This window comes from Sceloporus undulatus, chromosome 6 (genome assembly GCF_019175285.1).
Source record: "Sceloporus undulatus isolate JIND9_A2432 ecotype Alabama chromosome 6, SceUnd_v1.1, whole genome shotgun sequence".
NCBI lineage: Eukaryota > Metazoa > Chordata > Lepidosauria > Squamata > Phrynosomatidae > Sceloporus > Sceloporus undulatus.
Window position 1 is genome coordinate 42043604 of NC_056527.1, and position 26148 is coordinate 42069751.

Sequence of the window (26148 nt, forward strand, 5' to 3'; positions counted from 1 at the left end):
GGGGGGGGGGAGGGAAATAAACCTCATGCTCATTAGATGTACAATTAGTTTAACCATACACAGCACTGAACCAGAAAAAAAAATGCAATTGTGGCCTAAATGCACCAGACAAATAAATCACAAAATACCATTCCAGTCTTTCACCTTCTGAAGACTATTCAGCAACTTGACAATGTGTTGATCAAATCTTCTGACCAGCTGCCAGTACCTATAACTGGTAATGTTTTCTGCTTCAAAGCTGAGAACCTGAAGCCACCTTCACAAGGAGTAACTTGGCTGACTTTTGGGGAGCTTCACTTCCTTCAGTAAGACCAGAACCTGCTTCCCAGGCTCCCAAACAGAGAATGTAGTATGTCCTTGTGGGCATCTCTGAAAAGGAGCCAGTGTGGCATAGTGGTATTTGGAGACCGAGGATTCAACTCCCTACTTGGATATGACCTTAAACAAGTTGCATGCTCTCAGCCTTAGGGGAAGGCAATGGCAAAACCTCTCAACAAATCTTGAAGGCACACAACAGAGTATCTTACTCTTGAAACTGGTTGCTTGAGAAAATGCTTTATGAAGATCTGACAGTTCATCAGCTAATTTGTCCTCAATATAGGAATCCAGCATCCACATCAAAATTGTTTCTTTGCATTTGAGGGCTAGATACAAGTGTCTTATGTTGAACAATTAAGCACAGAATGTTTTAGTCATGTTAATAATCAACATTCACCCTGCCATGCCTTTTAGAAATTGTGGCATACTACCATGTTTGAAATGTCTTTTTTCTGTATGAAGTGTTACCTTCTAGTGGAATTTATTAGAGTGCATCCTCTCAAACAGGTTCTACATTTGGTTCACCAAAGCCAGGTTCATGGTTTTGCTTTTGAACAGGATGGATCCTCATTATGGGAAAATGACATATCCTCTAATAATTTGGCTATGTACTTTATTGGGGGCTTTTGTTCACACATGAAACCATAGTATGTAAAACTACAAAGATGCTGGTATTTCCCAGTAGTATCAGAAGTGATATTTCTGATATGGGTGACTGACCCTTGAACAAAAAGCTCTTCCCATAATTGCACTGTACCTCCTTTCCCAGCAGTATTATCATGTGTATTGGATGCAAATTACTAGTGAGACCTATAACAAAATGCTGCAGTGCAGGGTACTTCTGTAAAGCATGCCATCCTCTTATACCTTCTTCCAGGATACTCCATTCCTGTTACTCTTGCCTCTAAACACACAGTGACCCTTAGCAAACACCTGTGAAGTGAGGTGCTTTAGGTTTTTCTTCCCAAATAACCATCAAGCATGGTTTGGTTTTGCGACGGTATAGCCAGAAATTTGAGTTCACTGTTAGCATGTATGGTATCATAAAAGTGAGTGTTTGCATTGTTGAAGACTTACTTCAGAAAACACATGCATTACAGTGGCATGGAAGAATTATGGATTAACTGCATTGTATGCCAAAAGGTTATCAGACTAGGAGTATTTTTGTATAAAATTTTATTATCACGTATAAAAATATAATAACAGTATTTACCGTCACATTACTCTCGATTTCCTAGCCAGAATGAATTCTATAAACAGTTGTAGCTGTATGTTTAAAAGCATTACACAGAAGGCTGCAGTATTTATTTAACCTCCAAAAGTTAATAAAACCAGTAAAACCAAGTATTTTGTGATGACAATAGAAATATCTTATTTCTTGAGGTTTCTGTGGTTGACCACTTCTTCATTAGTTACCTGCAGCCTGGCACCTTCCTGCCAAAGAAAAAAAAAGTATCTGAAGATGTTTATCATGTATGCCTCTTTGTATTACTGGCAGGAAAAATATCAGCAATTGGTTGTTTAGCATAGATGAGGCAACTCCAGGCTTTTAAAGAGTGGGCAGATTGTGTACCAAGTAACAAATGTTGGGTTGTCTTTTTTCTTAAAGAGTAGAATAAAAATCTGTGACTGATTCTGCCTTTGCAGACTACTTCAATCGAACAGTATGTTAATCTAAACAAAATGCTCTGTCATCTATGTTGCAGTGTGAACATTAACATTATAATTTAATACAATGTAATTATGCAAGAAAAACTAATTTTTATCCCAACCAAACTTAGCAAATCATAAATTTCACCCTGGTTATAGAATAAGCTCTTGTATACACGTTTTAGACAGCTCTAAGAAGAAATCTGCCACAAATCAGCAAAAAAAGAATGTTTTCACATGTCAGAAGTTCTACATTAATTCAAAGACAATTAACTTCCACAAATAAAAGACTTTCAGCTGCTCTGAATGTGTTTCACTGGCTTATTTAACATCCAGAACTTTTAATATTTAGATTTTCAAGGAAATGAAAGACAAACATGACAATTTGTACTGTGTAAGTGAGCTATAACATACCATTTAACTAACCATTGCAGGGACCGAACCCTTGCAAAGCATTAATGGACACTTGGCTGGTTCATTTGCTCAGCAGGTCTATTGCTTGTCCATGATGCATAAAGCTAGATTCCAGTAGGGGAAAAGATAGGTTAAGCAGCTGAAATTAAAGTAAATGAAAATGTAATAGCAAAACAAAAACAACAACAAAAACATAACAAAACCCCACACCCCCAAACAAACAAAAATAGAATTTCTTAATTTTCCAATAATTGTTAACTTGGTTCATTGCTATGTTAAACTAAATAATATAACCACTATACTCAAACAGTACACTGTCATATAGTATTAGTTTCTTGTTTTTCGGAATATTAAGAAAGAAAAAGTAAATAAGATCTTACCTAAAGAAGTTTAACTGAAGCTTAGAACTATTTTGCTCTACACCCTCAGCTTTCGTTGGCATCCTTAAAACTACTGTAGTTAAAGCTTTGCAGAAGTACAGCACAGCTTTTTAAGACTGGCTGAACTTAGTGCCGTTCTCAAGAGTTCTCTTGCACTAGACCTGTGTCCCTGGAAGAGTACCTCGCTGGGGATATTTCCTTTCCTTGCCATTGAAGAAGCAGCATCTAAAAGATCTAAAAAGGTGTTTCTCCTTGCAGAGATATCCCTTAAGTTATCTAGATACTTTAAACCTGGTGATTTACAGAACACATTATCTGACCAACATTGTACATGTACAACAGTAACTTTGTAGTATTGGTGGGACCTTCTACTACCCACTCCTTGCCTTAATTTACAATGTACTTTAAATAAATCTATAATTACACAACATTTCCTTTAGAATTATTTTATTAAATCATAAATGTACAACAGCTTCTTAACTCTACACACGCACTTAAATTTTTAAAAGGAAAACGTTATGTCTTATTACACCATGATCCTGGCTAATAGCTTTTCAAAACTTTGAGAATTTTTTTTAAAAAAGGTTTCACATGTCACCTGAAACTTACAAATTTAACATTATCAAAGGAATGCTTCTACACTCTTACAAAGACCACTAGAAAGAAACAACAATTAAAAAGCTAAGAAACTGTCTCAAAGGCATTTTTACAATCCTTCCTCCACGGTAAGGTATGTTATTAAATAATCCAATCCATTCACAAAATGGCTCTCTGCATCTGCTCTGGTGTCTTCTGCCATACCACTGCATATTTATGCATGACTGAGATAAGTGTTTCCTTAACAATGTTATTTCGAAAACCTGAAGCTGTTCTGTTACCTCTGGGCTCATCCTCTCCTATTTATACAGTGAAGCCTGTTTCAACAGAAGTAAAGAGTAAAAAAATAGGTTACGAAATTATCCATCTACCCAGTTTTTTATTTTTAAAGGAAAGATAATATGATCCTAAAAGCTTTTACCCCTGCAACTCAACCAAGAAACACTGTAATTGTAATATTTAAAATGGTACACTCACCCATGAAAAGCTTTCAGAAATTCAGTAACGACTCCTCCCTCCATATCCCCCACTTCCTCCACTTCCTCCAGGACCATAGTTCCCTGCATTTGTGAAAATGGACCAAGGCAAAATTAATACTGACCAAGAGCCCATATCAAGGTAGATAAAAACATGCCAAAGTTTTATACTTTCAGCATCTCTCATTGACATACTGAATATAATAAAGGGCTTAGGGTTCACCAATTCTAACAAAATCTAAAACACAGCATACCAAAAAGCTCCAGAAAGGGTTCTGTGCAGGAACAAAATTGATTCTTATTTACTGGGTCAACAGAAAGAACCCCTCTTTGCCTTACATTCTGCCGATTATGAATGGCTGGCATTAATTTTTAAACAAGAAAATAAAGTAAAGCCTTCAGGTAGAGTTACAGTGGGAGGGCACTACCCCCCCCCCCGATAAATCCTGCTGTAATTGGCAAGAATTCTAATGGAGCAAGAGAAAACGTCTATCCTTTCTGAAGACAGACCCTCCTATGGAACAGGGGAAATCTATTTTTAATGGAGGAAGGAGTCTTTGAAAACATATCAAATTTAGAAAAAGATGGAAGTATTAAACAGGCTAAAATCAACGAACGAAGTAGCAAATTTCCTATTCCTTTCTCACAGGGCAGTTTAAAGACCAGTCAACTTGACCAACTTGTTCTATCTGTTATTCAAGTTGGCGGGAAATATAGCTGCTATTTCATTTCAACATACCTCCACCATATGGCCCTCCCATGTTCCTACTTCCACCAAAATTTCCACTCTTCATTGGACCATAGTTTGAGGGCTGCTGGTTGTAATTTCCAAAGTCATTGTAATTTCCTCCTCCATAATTGCCTGAATAAAAAAAGTTTATTCTCAATAACTAGAATGGTAGCACCAAGAACAAGATGCTATGACATCAAATCCTTGCACAGATGAAAACTAATCTGTATCCCTATCTCTAAACCACTAACAGAACCTTTTCAGCCAGACAGATGCACTCACTTAAGTGGGAGCTGAATGGCAGAGGGAGGCTTAAGCTAACATAACACTCTTTACATTGCCTTTTTCTCTCTCTGCAACAGCCTCTTCTTTCCCCTTCTCTCCACTAAACCTGCATTGGAGGCAAATTCAGATGGCATGTGAAAATTATGTCATTCTTTTCCTGCACCTTGCCACCTCTGCAGTCCTATTTTTTTCTGATCCACATTTTCCGTTCAAGTAAACCAAAAAAGAGAGCTGAAAAGCAAGGCTAGGGATTCCTTGCAATGCTTTTTCTTGTTTACTAAAACTGTATTAAAATATAGATTTCATAATTCATCATTATGTTTTAAAGAATGACTTGCGATTACTGTTAATAGTATTTCAGTGTTTCCCCATTTTAATCATGCTTAAAGATCCAATACCATTACCTCCTCCATAGTTGTCATAGCCGCCTCCGTAGCCCCCACCCTGATTGCCATATCCAGGTCCTCCACCACCATATCCTCCTCTTCCTCCTCCATATCCAGGACTGCCTCCGAAATTGCCCCCTATTATAAAGTTAAAACATGACAAATATGTTGCTTATGTACACAGTTTGCCTTACGATGGTGACTGCAATGGGAAAGATCTTACAGCAGTGTATGGCCAGTCTACCAGAATCCAGTAGAAATGGGAGGGGTAGTCCCCCTAACTACTCCTGCCTTCTCCAAGCCAAAAGTGGGCTCTGAAGGGCTGGGAAACACTTCAGAACTAGTCTGGGTTGTTCTACTACAACTAACAGGACTGTAATTTTAATGCTAAATCTTCAGCCCTGAAAAGCATTTTAAATGTGCCTCATATACTGGAACTTCTAAATGCTTATTTGAGAAAGATCTCTAAACAAGAAACTACAAGGAGTTTAAAGAGTAACAAACTCAATATAAGGTAAGCTGGCAAACAGAAATCCCAAATAGAAGAAGATAATTATGTTACAGTTTCTCAAATGGAAGTGCTTAACATACTAACCTCCTGGTCCCCCACCATATCCATTGTAACCATCACCAAATCCTCGGCCACCTCCATAACCATCTGTTGAAAAGAAAGCAGCTTCAGTTAATAAACTAGCGTTGGCCCAGTGCTCCCACACCTTGCAGAGGAAGAATCATTATATTCTTGAGGAAAACTGGTAGCTGTCTTTATTGATATGGTCTCTTGCTGGCAGTGATAATCTGACTTACCAGAGCCACCTCGGAAGTTACTTCCTGGTCCTGGACCAAAGTTTCCACCACCTCCACGCGAGTCTCCAAAGCCAAAGTTACCTGAAAATATTTTGTATGGTAAATTTATAATGTTTTAAAAATGATTTATATGCAAGCATGACCAATTCACAACCTACCTCCTCGCCCACTCCTTGAACTTTGAACTTCTTGCATTTCTTGTCTAGATAAAGCTTTTCTTACTTCAGCATTATGACCATTGATTGTATGGTATTTCTGCACTGGAAGGAAAAAAGGAGATATTTTCTTAAGGGAAATTTCACTACCCAGAACCATCCTATTCAATATGCTAGAGAAAACAGTAACTAAGACTGCAATGCTAGAATGCAGTTCACTTTCACCAGCCCTGCCCATAAACTGGACACTGCAGATGTTGACAAGAAGTGCCCTGGCAGTTGTATGCCAACATTTGCTCACTGTCAGCCCTGCAGAACATCTTCTTTTTCCATTTCTAGAGGGGGGGGGGGGGGGGGAAGAGAAGAAACTTCCTTGGCCCTGTAAAAAGTGTTCAATGTACCACTGATGAGTAAAGAGACAAGCTGGTATGTTTCTATGCTCTGTCTCTACAAGAAAGAAATGCATGTTCTTGGCTACCATTCAAAAGAGCTTTCTGCCCAGGTCATCAGGGAAATAAATGCCAGTAACTTAAACGCCTCAAGATTATATTCACTATTTTTTTAAAAAATCATGTATATTGTACATGTTATGCATATTTTAAAAATTATTATAAAATTCAGTCTAAGCAAATGTAACAATTCCAAAGTCATTTATTGTCTACCAAGGCCAATGAAAAATTGCACTTGACTGTTGTTGCTTTTTCCTTAGCAAGTATGAGAACAGTGGATTTTAAGTCAAAAGTATCACCCAGCACTGGCTGCACCGCATCTGTATACAATTACCTGGGCAGTGGTACACAGAACCAGGCCATAATCACACACATGTAAAGTATTTCAACACTAGCAAAATTTAGTAATTTTTACTTACACACAATCTTATCCACAGGGTCATGGTCATCAAAAGTTACAAATCCAAAGCCTCTCTTTTTGCCAGACTGCCTGTCAGTAATTATTTCAATTGTGTCTATTTTTCCATATTCTGAGAAGTAGTCTCTAAGGTGATGTTCCTCAGTATCTTCTTTAATTCCACCAACAAATAACTTTTTCACAGTAACATGAGCTCCAGGTTTTCCGGATTCCTTGAAAAAGTTAAATAAAACTGACAGGTTAGCTGTGGAGTACCCTAAATGAATTTCTACTTGATATTATTACAGGAAACACTGTCAGCATCTATCTTTATTAATGCTACACTGAATGTCTTTTTTTTAAAAAAATGGGACTGCCATTATAAACAGTATGAACTCAATTACTCTTTAGATAAGGGTTGGTTAGGTGGAGCCCATAGGGCCAAATAGCCCCCAGAAGGTCAATTGATTTCCTCCAAAATGGCCCTAGAACAGCATGCCCATATCATTTGGAGGTCTCTTGGGGGCAAACTTTTTTCACAAAAAGTTTTTTGCCCCAATATGTCTGGAGGACGGGGATTTCCACGTTTTATTTCCATCCTGAATCAATTTAGGCCCCAAAGATATTCACTTCCTGCAGTTAATAGTGGCCCAGGAAAGTCCAAAACATAGACAGTGTCTCCCTTGTGCCCTAGAGGACATTTATTTCTTGAGGGAGCAGATGTGGTATGGCCCAATAGCCCTCTGGCTGAGGGCTATTGTGGCCCCCTACCTTTCTACAGTTGCCCACCCTTGCTTTAAGGATTTGTTTAAACCATTTCCAGTAATTATCTTTTCTATTATTACTATCTACCATTTTGACACCCTAATATGCTACACATCAGCATGCACTGCAAAGCAGATACAGTGCGCCCACAAACAATGGTACGCGCTCCTGTGACTGTGGTGCCGCTTGAATGGGGCTTCAGCAGCCGCGTTTTTCCCGTGTAAGGGAAGGGACAGCTGTACTTATATTAACCACATCCTGCAGATTAACTGTTTACTGTCAAATATACCACATGTATACTCATAAACAGGTGAAGAGTGAAGGAGTTTGGTTCACTGGTCAAAACACCTCCTTTAAATTACTATATTCTACACCTTAGGTCCCCAAATACTACCAAATTCAACTGTGCCTGACTATTTTAAAAGGTACAGGAAGCAAGTAAGGAGAGCACAAACTGAAATTTCCCAGTCTTAAAACCACGTTTACCTCTCTGGCTACAGCTCTTTTAGGCTCAACTACTCTTCCATCAATTGAATGAGGCCTGGCAGCCATTGCTGCATCAACTTCAGCCATGGAAGAGAATGTCACAAAACCAAATCCTCGTGAACGTTTGCTTGCAGGGTCTCTCATTACCTACAAAATGAAGAAATGTGAATTTTAATAATGATATTTTCTCTGCTTAAATTCCTAAAATGTAACATTGATTTTTTTGTTTGTTTGCTACAGATAAGGAGAAAGAAGCTATATAACACTGAACCACAGTTTCAGTACAGGTTGAGTCTCTATCCAAAATCCTGAAATTAAATTTTGTTCGTGTGCAAAGTAAATAAATTCATGGATGGTTGAGGCAATGAAACTTTTGCTTTCTGATGGTTCACAGTACACAAACTTTGTTCATGTACAAAAATATTAAAAACTATTGTATAAAATTACCCTCAGGCTTGTGTATAAGATGAGCATGAAATGTAAATGAATGCTGCGTTTAGATCTGTGTCACATCTCCAAGATCTCATTATATGCAACATTTCAAAATCCAAAACACTTCTGGTCCTAAGCATTTCGGATAAGTGACACTCAGCTTGTATTTGCAAACTGGTTCAGTGTCAAAAGCAGGCTGGCATTTTATCTACAAACAATATTGAATCACGAAATCAAAAAATTGCCATCTTAAACCAATATACCACAGATCAGCATTGTAAATAAAGCGGGGATCTTAGGTTTGAGAAAGCAATTTAACATAGACTACTAGTGTACAGCTCTTTCCAGTCTCTAAATATGGTGTCCCTGCACTGGGGAAAAAACAGTTACCAAATATAACCTATGTTCTTTTATTTCAACAGAATATTAAAGCCTGCTCCTTAGAGACTAACACAAAGAGTAGATTACTTAAACCAATTCAGAAATTTAACAAAATGCAAACATAGATTATCACATAAAACTCACCACACAATCTGTTAGCTTTCCCCATTGTTCATAGTAGTTTCTCAGACTTTCTTCTGTAGTTTCGAAGCTTAGGCCACCAATGAATAATTTACGGAACTGCTCCTTTTCCCTCTAATACAAAGAAAAAATAGCAACATAGCACAAATTAAATAATTTAACAGCACTAGGTTTCAATTCTCCCCAATATACTTAGGGCACACGCTATTTTCTATTTGGCCAATCACTTTCTTGAGATAACATTTAAAACATAGACTCTTGTATTGTTTCTGATGGTCACCAGGAAAGGCATGAAAAAGCTCATTTAGAAATGGAATCAAGAAATTAGATATTGATCTAACAGTAAATTAAAAAGCAGTAATCTGTTCTGCCAGTCAGAGCTACAGAAACAAAGCTGAGAAATGAGGATCTCATGAGATTCTTTATATATGGTGGAAAATATCCTTCTAACTGCTTGAGCAGCCTCAGTTTAATATTAACACACCTCAAACAAAGTTGCAAAACAGACTATTTTGCCACTAGTACTACCCCTAATTAGTTTAACAATACTCAAAATGCATTTCAATTAATTAATATTGTATATATTGCAGAAATATATTGCCTAGTCCCCAGTGACAATGGGGGAAGCACTCTCCAAGCAACCAGGTAATCATGTTTTTCTCTTTCCCTTCCAGAGCCTTATTAAATTCGCCTAACTGGGCAAAAAGGTGTAGCTTTTTCATCTGTCCTTCCATTACAGGCAGGGGAATAAATTTCATGAGCTAAATGATCTTAAAACCCAACAGAAAGAAATTATTGTGACTTCCAACGTTGATTAAAGTACTATGTCCCCTGAGTATACTGTTAGTAAGGATGACAAACAAATACATTTTTATAGTTTGATTACTGTAGTATGAGATGTTGCGAACATCTCTACAGGTATAAGTTATAACTTAAACAGATGTTTATCTCTTAATAGTGCCACAAAAGAGTGTTTCTTCGGTTCCTAATGACCATGTAACTACACATATTTTTGTATCCTCAAAACTGCTACATACAACACTGGCTATATAAAAATTACTGACATGCAGCCCAGTGCTTCTATATATTCATAACACTATGGTTTCTATGTAAGCTATTGCTACATGGAAAGTTTAATAGTCAAGTGGACACTCTCCACAATAACAAGAAACACTGCTATATGTAAATAAAAGAAATCAGCCTGAGTGTTGCACTGCAAGCTTCCTTCACAGCTCAAACTGCAAGCGTCACGTTCCTAACGCACAGAAGTAATCTCAAAGGGGCTTGCCTTATGCTTAACCTGCAAAGAAAAAGAAAAGAAATTGGGCCCCTGCATTTCTTTCCTGTTTTTCTCTCTCTTTCAAAGCTCCTTTATTTATTTATGAATGGCCCGACAGGTTTTTGTCCTCCTCTACAGCAGGAAAAAAATGGCCTTTGGGACCTTTAACTACATTCAATGGGGTTCATCTTAAAATAAAGACTAAAAATTTATGGATAGAGGAAAAAAGCTCTAGCAGTGTCTGAACACAAATCGATAACAATTATGTAAAGCAGTTTAAAGCATTTCAGACTGTGTACCATCACTGCATTTTTTAAAAGCTGCAATTCCATGGCACAAATCCAACTGCTATTCTGAGTACAGGATGCTGTAATGTAAACTGACAGTTCTAAAAAACTTTGATAGCCTCATCGAGCCTATTCTAATTGGGATTAGTAATTGGATTTAGGCTCTTAGATGCCTGTGTAAATGTTAATACGGAGGAGTACAAAGCATTCCAAATGATTTCCCAGATGCAAAATCCAAAAGCTTGCATCATTCTCAACCTCCCATGCAAATGCATATGCCATGTGGAGATCTAGCAAGCAGTATGAACAGAGCCAATGGACCCACAGCTCAAAAGATCACCAAAAATACAGCAGAACTATACAACTGTCTCAAAATAGCCAAAGGAAAAGCTTATTAGTCAAGAAATATGTATAGGTTTCACGCCAGTCATTTGCTAGGCCACATAACTGGGGATATTCATCAGTGAACAGCCTTCCACTTACAAAATCTAGATTACTCTGTTTTGGAATTTCTCTGTGAGTCCTTTGAATAAAAACCCTTTTTTATTTTTTTAAAAACCACTTTCTATTTAGTTTTGATGCATTTTGATTTTGAGATGACTAGTCAAGTACTCTAGATATGAAGGGATCATATACTTTAACTATGTTTAACACCGCATTTCTACCCAAAATAGGTTACTTCCTCTCAGATCTAACACAGTACTGGAAATGTTTGATCCAAGATGCACTAGAGATCTGTCCTAGGAAACTAAGATGCTTTGTTCTACAATCTCTATTTACAGCCAGCAGAGAAAACAGCTGGAAAACATTTCACTTTTTGAGATTCAGTGAAAACACTAAACTAAGACATCAAGTAATACTGGCAATGAACTTTCTTTCCGCTCCTGACTTACCAGGAGGCACCTTTCAAGTGAGCAAACTGTGTGCATCTCTATCAGATGTGATAAACCTGAGGTCCCAGTGCAGCTGATTTAACTAATTTACATCTCTACTTGGAATGTAACCAATCATAGAGTTGGAAAAGACAGAAGGGCCATCTAGTCCAATCTCGTGTTCTGTTTTTGATACTAACCAGGAAAGGCAAGGGAAAAAAGTTCACTTAAAACTGGAATCAAAAAATTAGTACTGTAGTCTCCTTGAATTAGACAACTTCATGCCAGAAGCCATCCTAAGATCTAACTGGAAATTAAATATAGAGTAACCTGTTCTGCTAAAGTAAAATGGTGTTAATGGTGATTTTATCTGTATTTTACTATAGTCAATGTTATGTTGTAATTATTATGTGGGTTTACTTCAAGGAGGGAGGGGAAAAGTGGGACTGACTTTATTGTATTATATGGTTTTCACTGATGTAAGCCACCTCAATCTTGTTGATGAGGCGGGATAGAAATAAATTATCACTACTACTAATTACAAGTGAACACTACTAAAACCTTTGACAATGGTGTGCCACAAGTAAGGAATCATAAGAAACCAGATACTAATCTAACTGGGAATTAAATACTACAGGTAATCCATCCTGATGAAGTAAAACAGTGTCAATTTCCTCTGTCGCAGAGCCCTCGCCAAGGGCCATGAAGGAGGTGGCGGCGTGATGAAAAACCCACTTCCGGGCTTTTAGCTGAATAAAGAGAAAAGGAGGGGGGACCCTACTGGAGACATAGTGAAAATGGCTCCGCCATGTGACGACTCTAGGATTGCGAAGCCCTCACTGGGACTGCGAGAGAAAATGGCGCCGAGCGCAAGGCTGGGCGGCTGAGCCTTTTTCTGCTGGGCGCGCGCTCAGGCCGGCGGCTCCTCCCCTTCTTCCTCGCCTGAGCGCGCGCCAGGAGAGCTGCGCGCGCACCCAGCAGAAAAAGACTCAGCCCTGTCTGACTCCCTCCCTCCCATACACTAACAAAGAGAGCCGCCGACCTCCATAGCTGGCCCTGAACCCGCCCCCAACCTTCCAGAACCTTCCTCCCCCTCTATCGCCGCAACCAAGCCCCGCCCCCAAGCGTTCCTCAGCTAGCTAACGGCCGCTGCGTCACCGCCCTACGCCAACGGCGCAACTCTGCCGCAGTTACCGCCTGCCTCCCTCGGCGAATGACGCACCACCCCCCGCTCCTTCCGTAAATACGCTATTTACGTAGCTTCCGCGCCGTCCCACCCACTTCGCAGCGGCCTACGGACCACGTTTGGCGTAACGCGGTTTTGAGAATACGGCTCTCCCGTCTTCTCGGGTAAATGGCGGCCTTTTCGTCACGTAGTTAGAAATTAACGCAGCGTTCCCCGCCTCCCTCAGATAGGAAAAAGCGAAACCACAAAAATTGCTCTGGTTTTAAAAGTATAGCCATTTTCTCTCAAATTTAAAAGCTATCGCCGTTTTCTCTTAAATTTGAGAAGAAAATAGCCGCTTTGTCGACATCCCTATCCGCTTTTTAAAAATATGTTGAGGTAAAACCAAGGGTTTCCAGTTGTTTTTAATTAAAAAAATTAACGGTTTTTTAACTGGGGGAAGTTTACAAGAAACGTTAATCCAGACAAGGGCCAAAAAGGAGCCTCGTCATCTGGGGGGGAGAGGATCCTCTCGGCAATTTCCGGCACCGTTCGGCCTCCTTCCGAAAACTCCCGAAGCCCGCTCGTTCGGTCTCCGAGGGCCTCCTTCGGCCGTTTCCGGAAAAGCCCGAAGAAACCCGACCGCTATTTCCGGAAATTGCCGAAGGAGGCGCGAAGGCTACTCGCGCGCCAAAAGGGGGAAAAGGGGGGGGAGGAACCCATTAACGAAGGCCTTATTCCCCACACGCCGTAAAGTTCCTACGGTGGTAATAGCGTTTAAATAACATATCTTTCCGTTTTTATGGCCTTAATTAGCTGTAGTTTGACACTGAGGGGGGGTTACCTATCTGTAAGGCTTTCTCGTCGTTATTTGTTGGGGGGCATATCCCTGAGTCGCCATTACAGCCATCATTTCGGGCCTCGGCTTCTCCTCAGGTTTCCGTTGAGGGCCGAAAGGAGCCCTCTTCCCCTTCTCTCTCCCCCTCCCTCCCACCTTCTCCCAGCGCCCGCCATTTTCTATCCTTCCCGGCGTGAAGGCCGCCAGGAGCTCCTTTTCTCTTAAGAGAAATGGCCGGCCATTATCATTATCACGGACCCGCGCCGTCCGTTACCTCACTCACCCAGTCGCTCTCCCGGTCTCCGCGAGGCATTTTCGGCCGACAAAGGGAGGTTGTTAATAAAGAATAATAATTAAATAGGAACGGGAAAGGAGGCGGCGAAGCGAAGAAGGGGGGAGGCCTGGTTGTTCTTTCGCGGAGAGCGAAGCAGCTACAGCGGCGTCTTCCTCAGCGCGAGCCGGCGGAAGGAGAAGGAGAAGTGCGCGAAGCGGCCAACGGCTCGAGGGTGGAGATAATGGCGGCCGCTGCGACGACGAAGACGGCGGCGGCGCAGTGAGGGGCGGGGCCTAAACGCGGGCAGGGGATTGGTCGCCTCGGCTTGGCCCTGCCCAATCCCCGCCCTGCTCGATCGTTCTGAGCCCGCCCCCTCTTTCCCCCGCCCCCTTTGCCTCGCGTAGACGACGACGACGCCACAGTTGCAGCGCGCGCCCGGAGCGAGCAGAGAGAGAGCGAGAGACCTCCTCCTCCTCCTCCTCAGGGAAAGCGGGGGAGCCGTTGCCGCCTTCGCCGACGCTGCTGCCGCTGCTTCTGGGCGCCATTGAAGTCCGTATCGTTCTCTTTCTTTCTATCCCTCCCTTTCCGTCTCCTTTAAAAGCGCTCTCGCCGCCATCGTTACAATAGCATCGCGTGAGGCGGCTTCCTTTGGAGCGCTGCGTTTTATGTAACTCCCAGGCAGGCTCCAGGCGCGGCCTCCTCCTGGGCCTCCGCGCCGCTTCCCGCCTCCATTTTCTTTCGTGTTTAAATCTAAACCCAGCCGCCGCCGCCGCCGCCGCCGCCGCTTCTCCATCGAAGTCTATGTTTAGTACCAGATCTCCACCCGAGAAAAGTCTCCGTTATTACTATTATTATTATTACTACTATAGGGATTCATGAGGCGACCATTTTGCAGTAGGCCTCTCTCTTTAAATGGCTGGCGGTTGGAGGGAAAGAGGGCCAGAGGAGGCCCTTTTCCCCCGAAGTTTAAATTCCCCATCAATGGGAAGGGCTTTGACCCGCCCTCAGCCCCCGTTTCCCGGTTTAAGTCTGCGGCGGGATTTTAACCCTTCCTTCAGCCCCTTTCCTCCTTAAACCAGACAGAAGCGAGTGGAGGAGGAGGAAGAACGAGGCCCAGGCTGAAGGCGCAGATTGTGCAGTTTAGATATGTGTGTGTGTCTTAGACTATGAACCGTCGAAGGACTTTTACATGTACAGTATTTGCATATATCTATATATACACACACATCTTTTGACGCTTCATCGCCTTGAGGCGCTTGCAAATGGGGGCGAAGCGTGGGGTGTCCACTGGTCTTTACATATATATATATATTTATATACAGTATATATATAGTGTGTGTGTGTGTGTGTTTAGATATATATATATGTATGTGTATATATATATATATCCCCGCACTTCCATTGACTCCAAGGTGTGTGTGTGTGTTTGTGCCCATCCACACACACACACACACACACACAGCCCTTGGAGTCGATGGAAGGGGGGCGATGGCCGGGTGTTTCCATCCCAAACCTTGAACCTTCTCTGGGTTTGTGGGAGTCAGTCCCGCCTGGGATTATTGTCCTTCCCCTCCTCCTCCTGGGAACCGCCTTCGAGGCCTCCTCGGTGCTCTGCAGCAGGCCTTTCCTTGCTCCTTGGCTCCGTTTGTTCTGAGCTGGAGCTCTGGAGGCAGGAGGGAAGCGCGAAGGCTGCGGGGCTAAAGAGGGGCTTTGCTGGTTGATGCTCAGCATCGGTTTGCAAAGAAGCCCCTGAATCTGAGCTGTGTAAAGGCATTATGAATTATTATTTGAGTGTGTGTGTGTGTGTAGATAGATAGATACACACACATATGTATAAATATTCTGTAATCATCTTTAAGATACATAAGTCACCTATATATTATTTCCTTACTGCAGTTTATTCAGTTGTAATCCTATATTTTTGTGAATTGTTGGAACTATATTGGACCAAAACACACTGCAGAAATAATCCAGTTTGAGAGCGCTTTAACCACCCAGCCTCAGTGCTAGGGAATCCTAGGCATTAGTTGTGGCACCAGAGCTCTCCCTCTCTGACAGAGAAGGCTGAAGGTCTCACAAAACTACAGTTCCCAGGATTCCCTAGCATTCAGCCAGGGCAGTTGAAGAGGTCTCAAACTGGATTGTTTCTGCAGCATGTTTTGGCCAATTGAATTTTTAAAACAATCCAAATGGATTCAGGATTCACTAATGTTACTATACCCTGTTTCCTTGCCACTGGGATAGGGATAGGCATTTTGTGGCCCTTAAGATGCTTGTGAACTTCAGCTCTCCACAGACCTGGCACCTGGCATTGCTGGTGACAGGGAATCCTGGGAGTTGCAGTCCAACAGAATCTAAAGTGCTGCATGATTCCACCCTCTTTCAGGGTTTTGCAATGTAAGCTTTCCTTGCAAATGTTGGTGGAGTGTGAGATCAGAATGTGTGATGTGGCATGGCATGTTTTGTAGGTAATAATAGTTGACTCCAAATAATGCATAGCTTAATAGAGATATAACATGCAATTTTGCTAATGTGCTTGCATTTTAAAATCACCTGGATAGAAAAAGGACAATGCTTGTATTGAGATGCCTTTCTCTGAGTAATGCAACATTCCTTTTGTCATGCATTTTTCTAGTAAAAGCTCAGCAAGTCTGCAATAAAAATGGCCACCAATAAATCTACATTGGTAAGTTCATGACCACATAAAATATGTAAGGATTTTACCACCTTATTTCTTCAGATTTATTGTTGGCATCTCTGTGCAAAAAGATACATCCACATCTCCCAGCATTATTGTACCAAATACAGGACCCTGAAAGTAAGACAACTGGGGGGAGATGCAAATTCTAGCATCAGTGAATTTGCCAGGTTCAGGTAAATTTTGTGCTAATGTACTTAATACTTGATTCCTATTCTACAGATAATGCAATTATTCATTTCTGTGTAACAGAAGGAATGACCCAAGCATCATTGGAAGATTAGTCTTAAATGTGGAGTAAGTTGCCACAGATTTTAGAGAACATTTTGCAAAATCTGAATCTTTACTAGCAGTAAAGAAACCATTGCTAGTTCTACCTAAAATTGCATGACCATATTGTTCCAGCTACATACATTATATTAATAGGCAGTAGATACTCTATATAACACAGGTTTGCTTACAAAAGACAATATAACAACTGACCATGGAAGTTTAGTACAGTACTAGCAGAAAGGCAGACTCCATGTTGCATATAATTGGAAAAGGATTTTTTAAAAACACAATATGCAGCATCACACTTGTTAGGGTAGTGTCCTCCAGTATAATGTGTACAGTTCTGGTCCCTGGACCTTAAAAAACGATGTTGGAAGGATGAAAAAAGTGCTGAAAAGGACAACCAAAGTGATCAAAGGACTGAAGCAACTCCCCTGTGAGGCAGAACTACAACATTTGGGACTGCTTAGCTTAGAAAAAGGTGAGTGTAGAACAAGGACCAGCTAGTCAAATACCTGTCCTGCAGGAATAAACAGCTAAAGCACTTAGATGCCTATTCATCCTTTGTTTAAAGATCTCCAAAGGTAAGCGTCATCATTCCATGAGGATGTCCATTCCACTCTTACAGTAAAAATGTTCTTCCTAATGTTTGGGTGGAATCTCTTTTACTATAATTTGAGCAAAGAAGACATGTTAGAGATGTTATGCATGGTGAGGAGAAAGCAGATAATTTTCTCTATAATATATAATACTAGCAACCATGGTATACAGCAGGATTAAGGGTATAGACATTAAAAAAGAAGTGCTTCTTCAAGACTGTATAAGCTGGAGTTTATTCAGACAAGATGCAGTGGCATCCTAATTGGCTTTAAAAGAAGATGGAATAAATGCATGCAAGTGAGGGCCATCAATAGCTGATAGTGAAGAGAATTATCTATCCTGTCCAGTACCAGAGGCCTTATGACTATATAACTTGTGAAGTGGAGGATGCAGTTGCACTTATGTCCTGCTGGTGGGCTTCCCATAAACAACTGCTTGGCCACAGCAAACAAAATGTTGGACATGATAGGCCTTTCATATGATCCAGCATGGCTTTGTTCTTTAACTGTAAACGGCCATCATTACCTATTCTGCATGGAAGGGATGGAAGTGTTCTCTGCACAGTGGTAGTATTTCTAGAACACTTGTGTAGTTTTGGGTTGTAGCACATAGTATCAGGGAGCATCTCCTGAAATGAACTCAGGGTCCAACCTATGGAGTTGGGAGTGCAGAAGAGAAATTACTCACACCAATCTTGTCTTATCACAGGAAATCAAAATTTGTGGACCTGTTTAATAAAATCCAGTGTATCACAGAATCATAGAGTTGGAAGAGTCCTCAAGGGCCATCAAGTGCAACCTTCTGTTCTATGTCTGTACTGCTGCTCTCAGAATAATATTACTTGCCCATACATTTTATATAGAAAGGCAATCAGTGATGCTTAGTACCTTCCCCATTTTCCTGTGGAGGGGCAGAACATCCTAACTAGCTTTACAAGAAATGCTTCAGCCTTTCTCTTGAGACAGTGGAGTGCCCTGGTGTGCAGATGACTAGGGTTAGGGAATATATGAATGCAGATTTCTACATAACTTACAGGTTTTCACACAAATTCCATAGTAAAAAGTGGCTTTATTAGTATGCGTAAGTATTGGCTGTTACATCAAATGAGTGAAAATATTTTTAAAAACCTCAGCATAATCTGGTTTGAAAATGGAGGGCTCATTGTATAGTTCTAAGAAAGGCATCATGAATGTTGGATGCCACACATTCTTCCATGGTCTATAAATGCTATGTTTGTCAACCAAGTACATACCCTGCACCTCCACGGTCCACATGAATAAGCAGCTGCACATATCTCTAGACAACAATAAATTTCAAAAGACAGATGAGAAAAACTGATTTTGATGCGCAGGAGGAGTAGATATGAAGAACCTGGGGGAGCAATGCATCTGCGCCTTGCAGTTCTGTGTTTATAAACTGAATTTATATTGTACACTATTGCAAGTTTTAGGATAGATCACATCATAATCAAAGAAATAATTGAGAAACAGGCTAGCAGTGTGAGATGCTTTTTTTAGTTCCCCATTATTAGAGAAAATACTTAAAGCACAGACCTTACCTTCTTTCAACTGCAGTTATATCTTCTGGAACATCTTCCACTTGGGAAAAATATGGAGATTTCCTTCTCGGTTATGATATGGAGGCAGTGGAACATTTGAGAATGTTTGGATCTGAAGATGTTTTTCAGTGTTCCTGAATAAAACGCTAGTGAAATACACTTGTCCCTCTACATTTGTGACTAAGAATATCTAGGTCCTCCAGCGCAACTGTGTGGTCAACTTTAACCAAAAGTTGTGTTGAAGGTTCTAGAGATTTCTAGAGAGGACACTCCACTAGGCATTTGTAGCTCCTCCAGTGCAATTCTATGGCCAGTGTGTGGCAGATGTTGACCACAGAGTTGCACTGGAGGATCTAGAGATTCCTAGAGAGGTGTTCTCTCAGGTAAAAACAGTGTTTTGTTGTTTGTGGTTTTTCCTCATTCATGGGGTCCTGTGCCCCTAACCCCATCATTGTGGAGGGATGAATGTACTTCAGTTTTTGCAGTGAGCAAAATCATTTTTTAAAAAAAAAAACCTCAAAATGTGCAGTATACATTTTTTTATGCAAGGCAGTCTTGACAGCACCACAGAATGAAACTATTAGTATAGACAAGAAAAATATACAGTACCATCCAAATCTAAAATATATTTCTGTACCTAGTATGTTGCTGGTTTCACGAAGATAGTAATCAATGCCTTTTGGTATTCTATCTGGTTGGGAGAAGCAAGCCTCCTGCATCTGTTGTCTTTATGACATAGCCCCTCAAACATGATCAACCTTTTTACTTCTCAGCTTAAATAGCTGTTATCTATGTTACTACAAATTTAAGCATTTATAGTTTTCAGGCTGCAATCGTGTATATGCTTTTACAGTGTGCATAGTGGCTTCACCATTTCCAGAAATGTAGCATCTCTGTTACCGTTTTGCAGCCAGGAAATGGGGTGTGCTTGCAATTACACTTCAGTAATCCTGGTTATGATTTAAAGAACTGCTTGTGTGAATTGCTTACAGTGATCTTTCTTCCTGCCTGTATATATGATTCAATTTAAACCACTGAAGTAGCTACAATCATTTTTTGAAAGGATTCCTTTGTAGTACAAGAAAATGGTGGTGTTTTTTAAAAAATAAAGTCCAAAGTTTTCTTGGATTCACAGAATTTGGAGTTTGGAAATCCTAGATGGTTTCTCTCAACTATGATTATCACAGGATTGTATATTTGCAAAGATCACTAAGTTATGTCTTTCTTATGTTTGCTTGCTGTTTTGAATGGCCACTTAAGGAATGCATCCAAAATTGTGTTCACAACTTTGCATATTCTACTAATAGAACTACACAATTCTAACATGACACTAATACACTGGTTTCAAACCAGTACATAGCAAAATTGTGGTGGGGAAATAACATTATCTGCTGAATGGTGTTTTGTTGAAGTTGAAATGCTTTGAGGATGATGTGGATGTAAAAGCTTGCCATCAAAATAATATTGGGCCACTTAGTGCTTTCTATTGAATTTAATTTAAATCCATTTCAGTCTTGTGTTAAACCTGGGGAGGTTGATTATGAAAGTTTCATGAATGCTAGCCTTATTTATAGCAGTGCCTGTGAAGAAAGTTCTATTAACATGACAAGAAAATCTGAAGCTTTATACAAGTATGTACTAGTTTCTATAATGAAAGCTGGAATGATCTGTGGATATAATTGTGGGGGGGTGGGTTCAAATGCACATCTGAAAAATGCCCATCCAGCTATTCCCAGTGCATATACAGTGGGCCCTTCCCATCCTTGGGGGTTTAAGTCCAGCGCCCCCCCCCTGCAGCTGTGAAAAAACAGGCACTCAAGCCCATATTAGTCAATGGGTGGTGACGTGCATGTTTTGGTGCAGCTGTGTGTATGTGCCACCATTGCCTAATGTGGGACAATCCACAGGATCTCTAATTTGCAGATACCAGCCTGCTAATACGGTGGGTCCATTGTAATTTCTGGTTTATATTTGAGCATTTTGAAGAGCTCTTCTGTCTTTTGTACTCCTTCCCAGAGGTACTTAAGCTTGTTTTTTGTCCTGACAGAACACTTGTTAGGGTGGCCAACTTATAGTCCTCTAGAATTTTGTTGGACAGTAATTCCCATGAGCCAGCATAGTCACTAGTGAATAATTATGGTAAAGACAATCCAGTGACTTCTAGATGGCCACAAGTTTCCCACACTGGTCTGTGCAAAGGGAATAGCTTGCAACAATTTGAGATTTAGAATTATATTATAAAAAGGAGGTATGGCAGAATGCAAGGGGTCTATTTAAAATTAGTTCTGTAGCATCTTAATTAGCAAAATAAAACCTACGTATATGAGTGATGATAGCATTGCTGTTGAGAGGTGTTACTTTCCAGATTATTTTGTTTTGTAGCATAAGATGGGGAAGAAACAGAATGGCAAAGGTAAAAAAGTTGAAGAAGCAGAACCTGAAGAATTTGTTGTGGAAAAAGTCCTGGACCGGCGTGTAGTTAATGGCAAGGTTGAATACTTCTTGAAGTGGAAAGGATTTACCGAGTAAGCAACATCAGAACTACTTTTTCTAGCATGTCAGCTATGCTGGGGATGATGGGTGTTGACTGCAACTGCACACAGAAAGTGTGGATATAAGAGGCATATGGGCAAGTGGGCATGGCTGGAGAAGAATGAAAACTTTTTGAAAGGATCACTGTAACCAGTTGTGAAAAGTACTCTGCAGATCATGTTATTAATGGCCATAGGTAACATCCTCCTACACTACTGGAAGTATGTCTTTTGCAATTTGTGTGTCAGATCAGAAGTAAGCCTAACTAGTACAGAATGAGCTGGAAAGAAAAATGAATTGCTATTGTCAATTATTATTAATAGTACTTCATCGCTTTTCAAGAGTTAGTTCAGATGTTAGTAGTGAAAGTAGACTACCTGTATCTAATTACTCACTAGCATGGTGTGTCAGATTTTAAATAAATTGGTTGAAAATCAACAGTACAAAGTTGGGCAGTACTTAGAAAATGCAATTAATACAAGGCATTTTAAAACAAAAAAAATGCTGTTCATGATAATACAGAATTCCCTCATATGGATATCATATATTTGAAAATTTTCACAGCCAAATTATCTGTAGAGAGACCCACCTCCACCACAGTGCCTGCTCTTAATGGAGCTCCCACCAAATTGTCAGTTCCAGTCGTCCATCGCAGTGATGAACATTAAGTTCATGGGAAGCAGGACCTACAAAATGGCAGGAGAGCAGGTTATGTGCATTCACAGGTGGCCCCTGAAAGAAGCACAGTTACAGGAGAGCAGTAGGCTCTTTTGTGCTCCCCCGGACTTGTACATATAGGTGATTGGCTAATTACTCACTAGCATGGTGTATCATGTTGACATGAGTCAGCATGACCTGTATGTGTGATTTCACAGGGACCCCTTGAAGTACAACAGTAAGCAGTCTGCTCAGTCATTCAGGTGCACATGGAATGGAAACTAAATTTAGAAACTTCCTGAATATTTCCTCATTCACTAGATTTCTGTGCACTAAGCATTGCTAAGACAATAACATTGCTTGTGGAGTTGCTGTATGTGGACTTTGTGATAAGTATCCAATACACTTGACAAACTACTAGCTGTGTCCAGTACAGCCTAGTAAATTGCAATAGTTTTAAAGACATTATTAGTATTAAGTATAAGTAACTGTACACAAGTGTCTTTGAAGTGAATACAGTTCTGTAGCAATTGGCTTAGATAAAATACTGAGTGAGGATAGGATTTTGGTGAAAACAGTATTTTGATAATGGAGCACAACTGAGCTGTATTTGCTTTTGTGTCGAAATTCAGGTTTAGTCCTTTATTATTTATTTTTCTCATTTCCCCCCATAAATGTTTCAGTGCTGATAACACATGGGAGCCTGAAGAAAATTTAGATTGTCCAGAGTTAATAGAAGCTTTTTTGAACTCTCAGAAAGCTGGTAAAGAGAAATCAGAGGGTGCCAAAAGAAAATCTGTTTCAGATAGTGAATCTGATGACAGCAAGGCAAAGAAAAAACGGGATTCTGTAAGTTAATTAAAATTTTATTTGGTATGTGATTGATTCTTGAATGCATTAGTGCAGTATCATGGTTAGTATATCAGATTAGGATCACTGCCACTTACATTCAAATCCCTATTCACTCGTGTGGGTCTCTTGGTGTTGTTGGGCCATTCACACACAAACACACACTCAGCCTGACCTGCATATGCATTCTTTCATACATTCCCCCCCCCTCTCTCTCTCTCTCTCTCACACACACACACACACACACACACACACACACACAAAATGAGTGATGGAAGTTCACTGGGATTGGTGGAGGACTACATGGAGCCCAAGGTCTCAGGTTGTGTGCACCATTGTACATGCTACTGAGCTTGTTCGGAGGAATGGTTATGGTGATTTGTCTACATTAGTTGAAAAATATGTTAATATTATTCTCTTTAAATATTTAATCAAACAGGTTGATAAGCCCAGGGGATTTGCAAGAGGACTTGATCCTGAGCGAATAATTGGAGCCACAGACAGCAGTGGAGAACTTATGTTTCTTATGAAATGGTAAGTAGTGGAATGGAAATGTTAGCAGTTAGTCTGAAGTTAACCTTAGGGTCATCTTGATAGAGAATTGTACTTTCTGCTATTTTAAAACAGACCTATTTCATACTGTATTTGCTTACAACATATATTAAACTTAAACTACTGTTCTTAGTAGTATTTAGTATCAGTGTATTCAAACTGTTTAGAAATCAGTTTAACATTTAACCTTTGGTTCTATAAAGCTTATGAGAGACCAATTTTGTGTATGTGTATTTGAAACTGGCTGACAGAAACCATCATAGAGATACTTCTAATGGGACTGCTGCATTCACAGCTATAATCAAATAATCTCCCTTCTCAGTTGCCATCAGCTACTTTACTAGTATACTGTATATTACATCCGGTGGATAGCTACATAGCCATTACTTCTGGTGGAAATGGTACCCAGAATCTCATTCTTGCAGTAAGATCCTGAAGAACTGCAGTTCCTCACACTTCTCAAATATTATTACACTTTGAATGATTTGAGGAGGAATCCTTTCAGCTCCTTTGACTCTCCTAGTAAGTGTATGGGTGATAAACATATCCAGACATGACTGAATAAAGTCTCATGCAGTATATAAAGCTAGCCTGGATGAACATTTACAGGTTGTGCATACACCATGCTTTAGAAGGTGTTTGTAGTGATGCTTAGAAGTCTGAGCTTGGAAACTCATGATCATTTGTTTTTAAGTAATATTTTTAATCAGAATCCTTTCTTAAAACAGGAAAGACTCCGATGAAGCAGACCTGGTGCTGGCCAAAGAAGCAAATGTGAAATGTCCTCAAATTGTAATTGCTTTTTATGAAGAACGGCTAACTTGGCACTCGTGCCCAGAAGATGAAGCACAATAATTGTTGAGTTCCCTGTTCATTTTTATATATAAATATATATGAGTTTGACTTACAAGAAATGTGGAAAGCTGTTCTAACGAGACAAGTTTGCTTATTTTTGAAGTTAAGTGTTTTGCCTAAACAGAAACAATAAAAGATCTGTGCTACTTGTTTTGTTTATTAAAGGAGAGCATTTGATACTGCTTCCTCCATCCTAGGTAAAATGTTTTTTAAAAACTTAATAGTTAATAGTAACTCTTAATGGCAGTTTATTCAAACTCAAAAGCTTTTTTGTAACCTCTGTACAACAGACATGCATGCATCTTTCTCCCTATTTAGTCCTCTTAAATCTATAAAATGATTCTTTCTAGTATTTGTGGTTTCTTGGTTCTAAGGGGACCTGGTAAAATCTTTGTAGTAAGTTGAAGGTGCAATGTATATTATTTACTTTATTGTAAATACTGGTGAGTTCTCAATAAAATAGTTTTATATTTTTGGTGTTTTTTTGCTGAGCAATGTGAAAGACAAAGTCTTTAGACAAGAGTTAGCTTCTATTACTGATAGTTATGCCCTTATACAGGGGATAAGGAATGTGTGACCCATTGTCTGTTGATTTGCAACTCGGTGATCAGCTCAAATATTTGATAGTGGTGAGAAATAATGGTAACTGTAGCTCAGCACCAGCTGAAGGGCCCCACATTTTCCTGCGGGGGAGAGAGACATTCTTGGATGGTTTCTTCCCTTTCATTCACTTCAGTTGGAAAGCATTTTTAGTGGAATTCACAAACGATCACAAGTATAGTGATCAGAATCACAAATATTGGTAACTGTAGTTCAGCACCAGCTGAAAGGCCACACATTTTCCTTGTGATTTGTACTTGTGATTGTGAATTCCACTCAAAAATGCTTTCCTACTGAAGTGAATGAAAGGAGCTGCATGCACACGTGGCCATTGAAGTCAGTTGGGGTTGCTGTCTGGAAGCTCAAATCCACAGGTGGCAAGCTCACCATTGGGGAGGGCACACTACTGTGCTTCCATGTTTAACACTGGGCTGTCAGTATGAGGAATCCTCACACTGATCATTTTTGAGGACAATTCAATAATCAGACAAGGCTGTTGCATTGCTGTGTCAGGCTTTTAGTCTGAGGAAGCCAAAGAATTTCAGAATTGGCAGGTCGCAAAACTCTTTCAAGACCTGAAAAGTCTGAAGAGGGAAAGTAAAGCAAGTAAAATACTTTTCTAGGGGCTACATCAGCCTTTTAACTACCACACTCCCCAGCTTGTAGACTTGGAGGAAGGTGATACTGGCAGGCAAACACTATTTATCCTGGGCTGGGGCATGGAAAAAATTGAAGTGACAGTGCATTTATGCATATACAGTGGACCCTTGTTATACGCTGGGGTTTGGTTCCAAGATCTCCCGTGTATAACAAAATCCGTGTATGCTCAAGTCCCATTACATATAATGACATAGCAAAATGGTGTCCATTATAAAAAATGGAACATCAAGGTAAATTTATACTTTTTTGGAACATTTTCAAACCGTGTATGCTTAAATCCATGTATAAAAAATCCGTGTATAAGAAGGGCCGACTGTACAGTTGCCCTTCCTAACTTGTAGATCTGGGAT

The 26148-nt window shown here is 40.1% G+C and overlaps 2 protein-coding genes across 10 annotated transcripts; one reads left to right on the top strand and one right to left on the bottom strand.

The window, feature by feature from the left end:
- Nucleotides 1-1477: 1477 nt before the first annotated feature.
- On the bottom strand, nucleotides 1478-14222 carry HNRNPA2B1 (heterogeneous nuclear ribonucleoprotein A2/B1). Of its 7 annotated transcripts, XM_042475730.1 has the most exons (14): nucleotides 11709-11759; nucleotides 10538-10549; nucleotides 9253-9363; nucleotides 8296-8442; nucleotides 7067-7277; nucleotides 6202-6303; nucleotides 6044-6124; nucleotides 5832-5894; nucleotides 5255-5374; nucleotides 4575-4697; nucleotides 3837-3919; nucleotides 2763-3676; nucleotides 2383-2486; nucleotides 1478-1752 (listed from the first exon to the last, which is right to left on the bottom strand). In XM_042475730.1, exons 1-11 carry the CDS (start codon nucleotides 11742-11744, stop codon nucleotides 3858-3860), a joined length of 1068 nt encoding a protein of 355 aa, XP_042331664.1. In that variant the 5' UTR covers nucleotides 11745-11759; the 3' UTR covers nucleotides 1478-1752; nucleotides 2383-2486; nucleotides 2763-3676; nucleotides 3837-3857. The 7 variants fall into 7 exon arrangements, with proteins under 7 accessions (XP_042331664.1, XP_042331665.1, XP_042331663.1 ...); XM_042475731.1 differs by lacking the exon at nucleotides 2763-3676; XM_042475729.1 differs by having other exon boundaries at nucleotides 2383-3676.
- CBX3 (chromobox 3) lies at nucleotides 13019-25008 on the top strand. 3 transcript variants are annotated; one of them, XM_042475738.1, is made up of 6 exons: nucleotides 13019-13037; nucleotides 16600-16650; nucleotides 21476-21618; nucleotides 22966-23131; nucleotides 23571-23665; nucleotides 24412-25008. In XM_042475738.1, exons 2-6 carry the CDS (start codon nucleotides 16627-16629, stop codon nucleotides 24536-24538), a joined length of 555 nt encoding a protein of 184 aa, XP_042331672.1. In that variant the 5' UTR covers nucleotides 13019-13037; nucleotides 16600-16626; the 3' UTR covers nucleotides 24539-25008. The 3 variants fall into 3 exon arrangements, with proteins under 3 accessions (XP_042331672.1, XP_042331673.1, XP_042331671.1); XM_042475737.1 differs by lacking the exon at nucleotides 13019-13037 and adding an exon at nucleotides 14370-14513; XM_042475739.1 differs by lacking the exons at nucleotides 13019-13037; nucleotides 16600-16650 and adding an exon at nucleotides 14364-14513.
- Nucleotides 25009-26148: the final 1140 nt, after the last annotated feature.

What these genes read in the sequence shown, in the direction of transcription:
- HNRNPA2B1 (XM_042475731.1), bottom strand. Translation starts at nt 11,744, where the DNA reads ATGCACACAGTTTGCTCACTTGAAAGGTGCCTCCTG. An exon ending in AAAGAGCTGTAGCCAGAGAG is followed by an intron (nt 7,278 to 8,295) that starts GTAAACGTGGTT and finishes AACTTTTTCAAG; the next exon opens with GAATCCGGAAAACCTGGAGC. An exon ending in CCCTGTGGATAAGATTGTGT is followed by an intron (nt 6,304 to 7,066) that starts GTAAGTAAAAAT and finishes TTTTCCTTCCAG; the next exon opens with TGCAGAAATACCATACAATC.
- CBX3 (XM_042475738.1), top strand. Translation starts at nt 16,627, where the DNA reads ATGGCCACCAATAAATCTACATTG. An exon ending in CCACCAATAAATCTACATTG is followed by an intron (nt 16,651 to 21,475) that starts GTAAGTTCATGA and finishes TTTGTTTTGTAG; the next exon opens with CATAAGATGGGGAAGAAACA. An exon ending in AAGTGGAAAGGATTTACCGA is followed by an intron (nt 21,619 to 22,965) that starts GTAAGCAACATC and finishes TAAATGTTTCAG; the next exon opens with TGCTGATAACACATGGGAGC.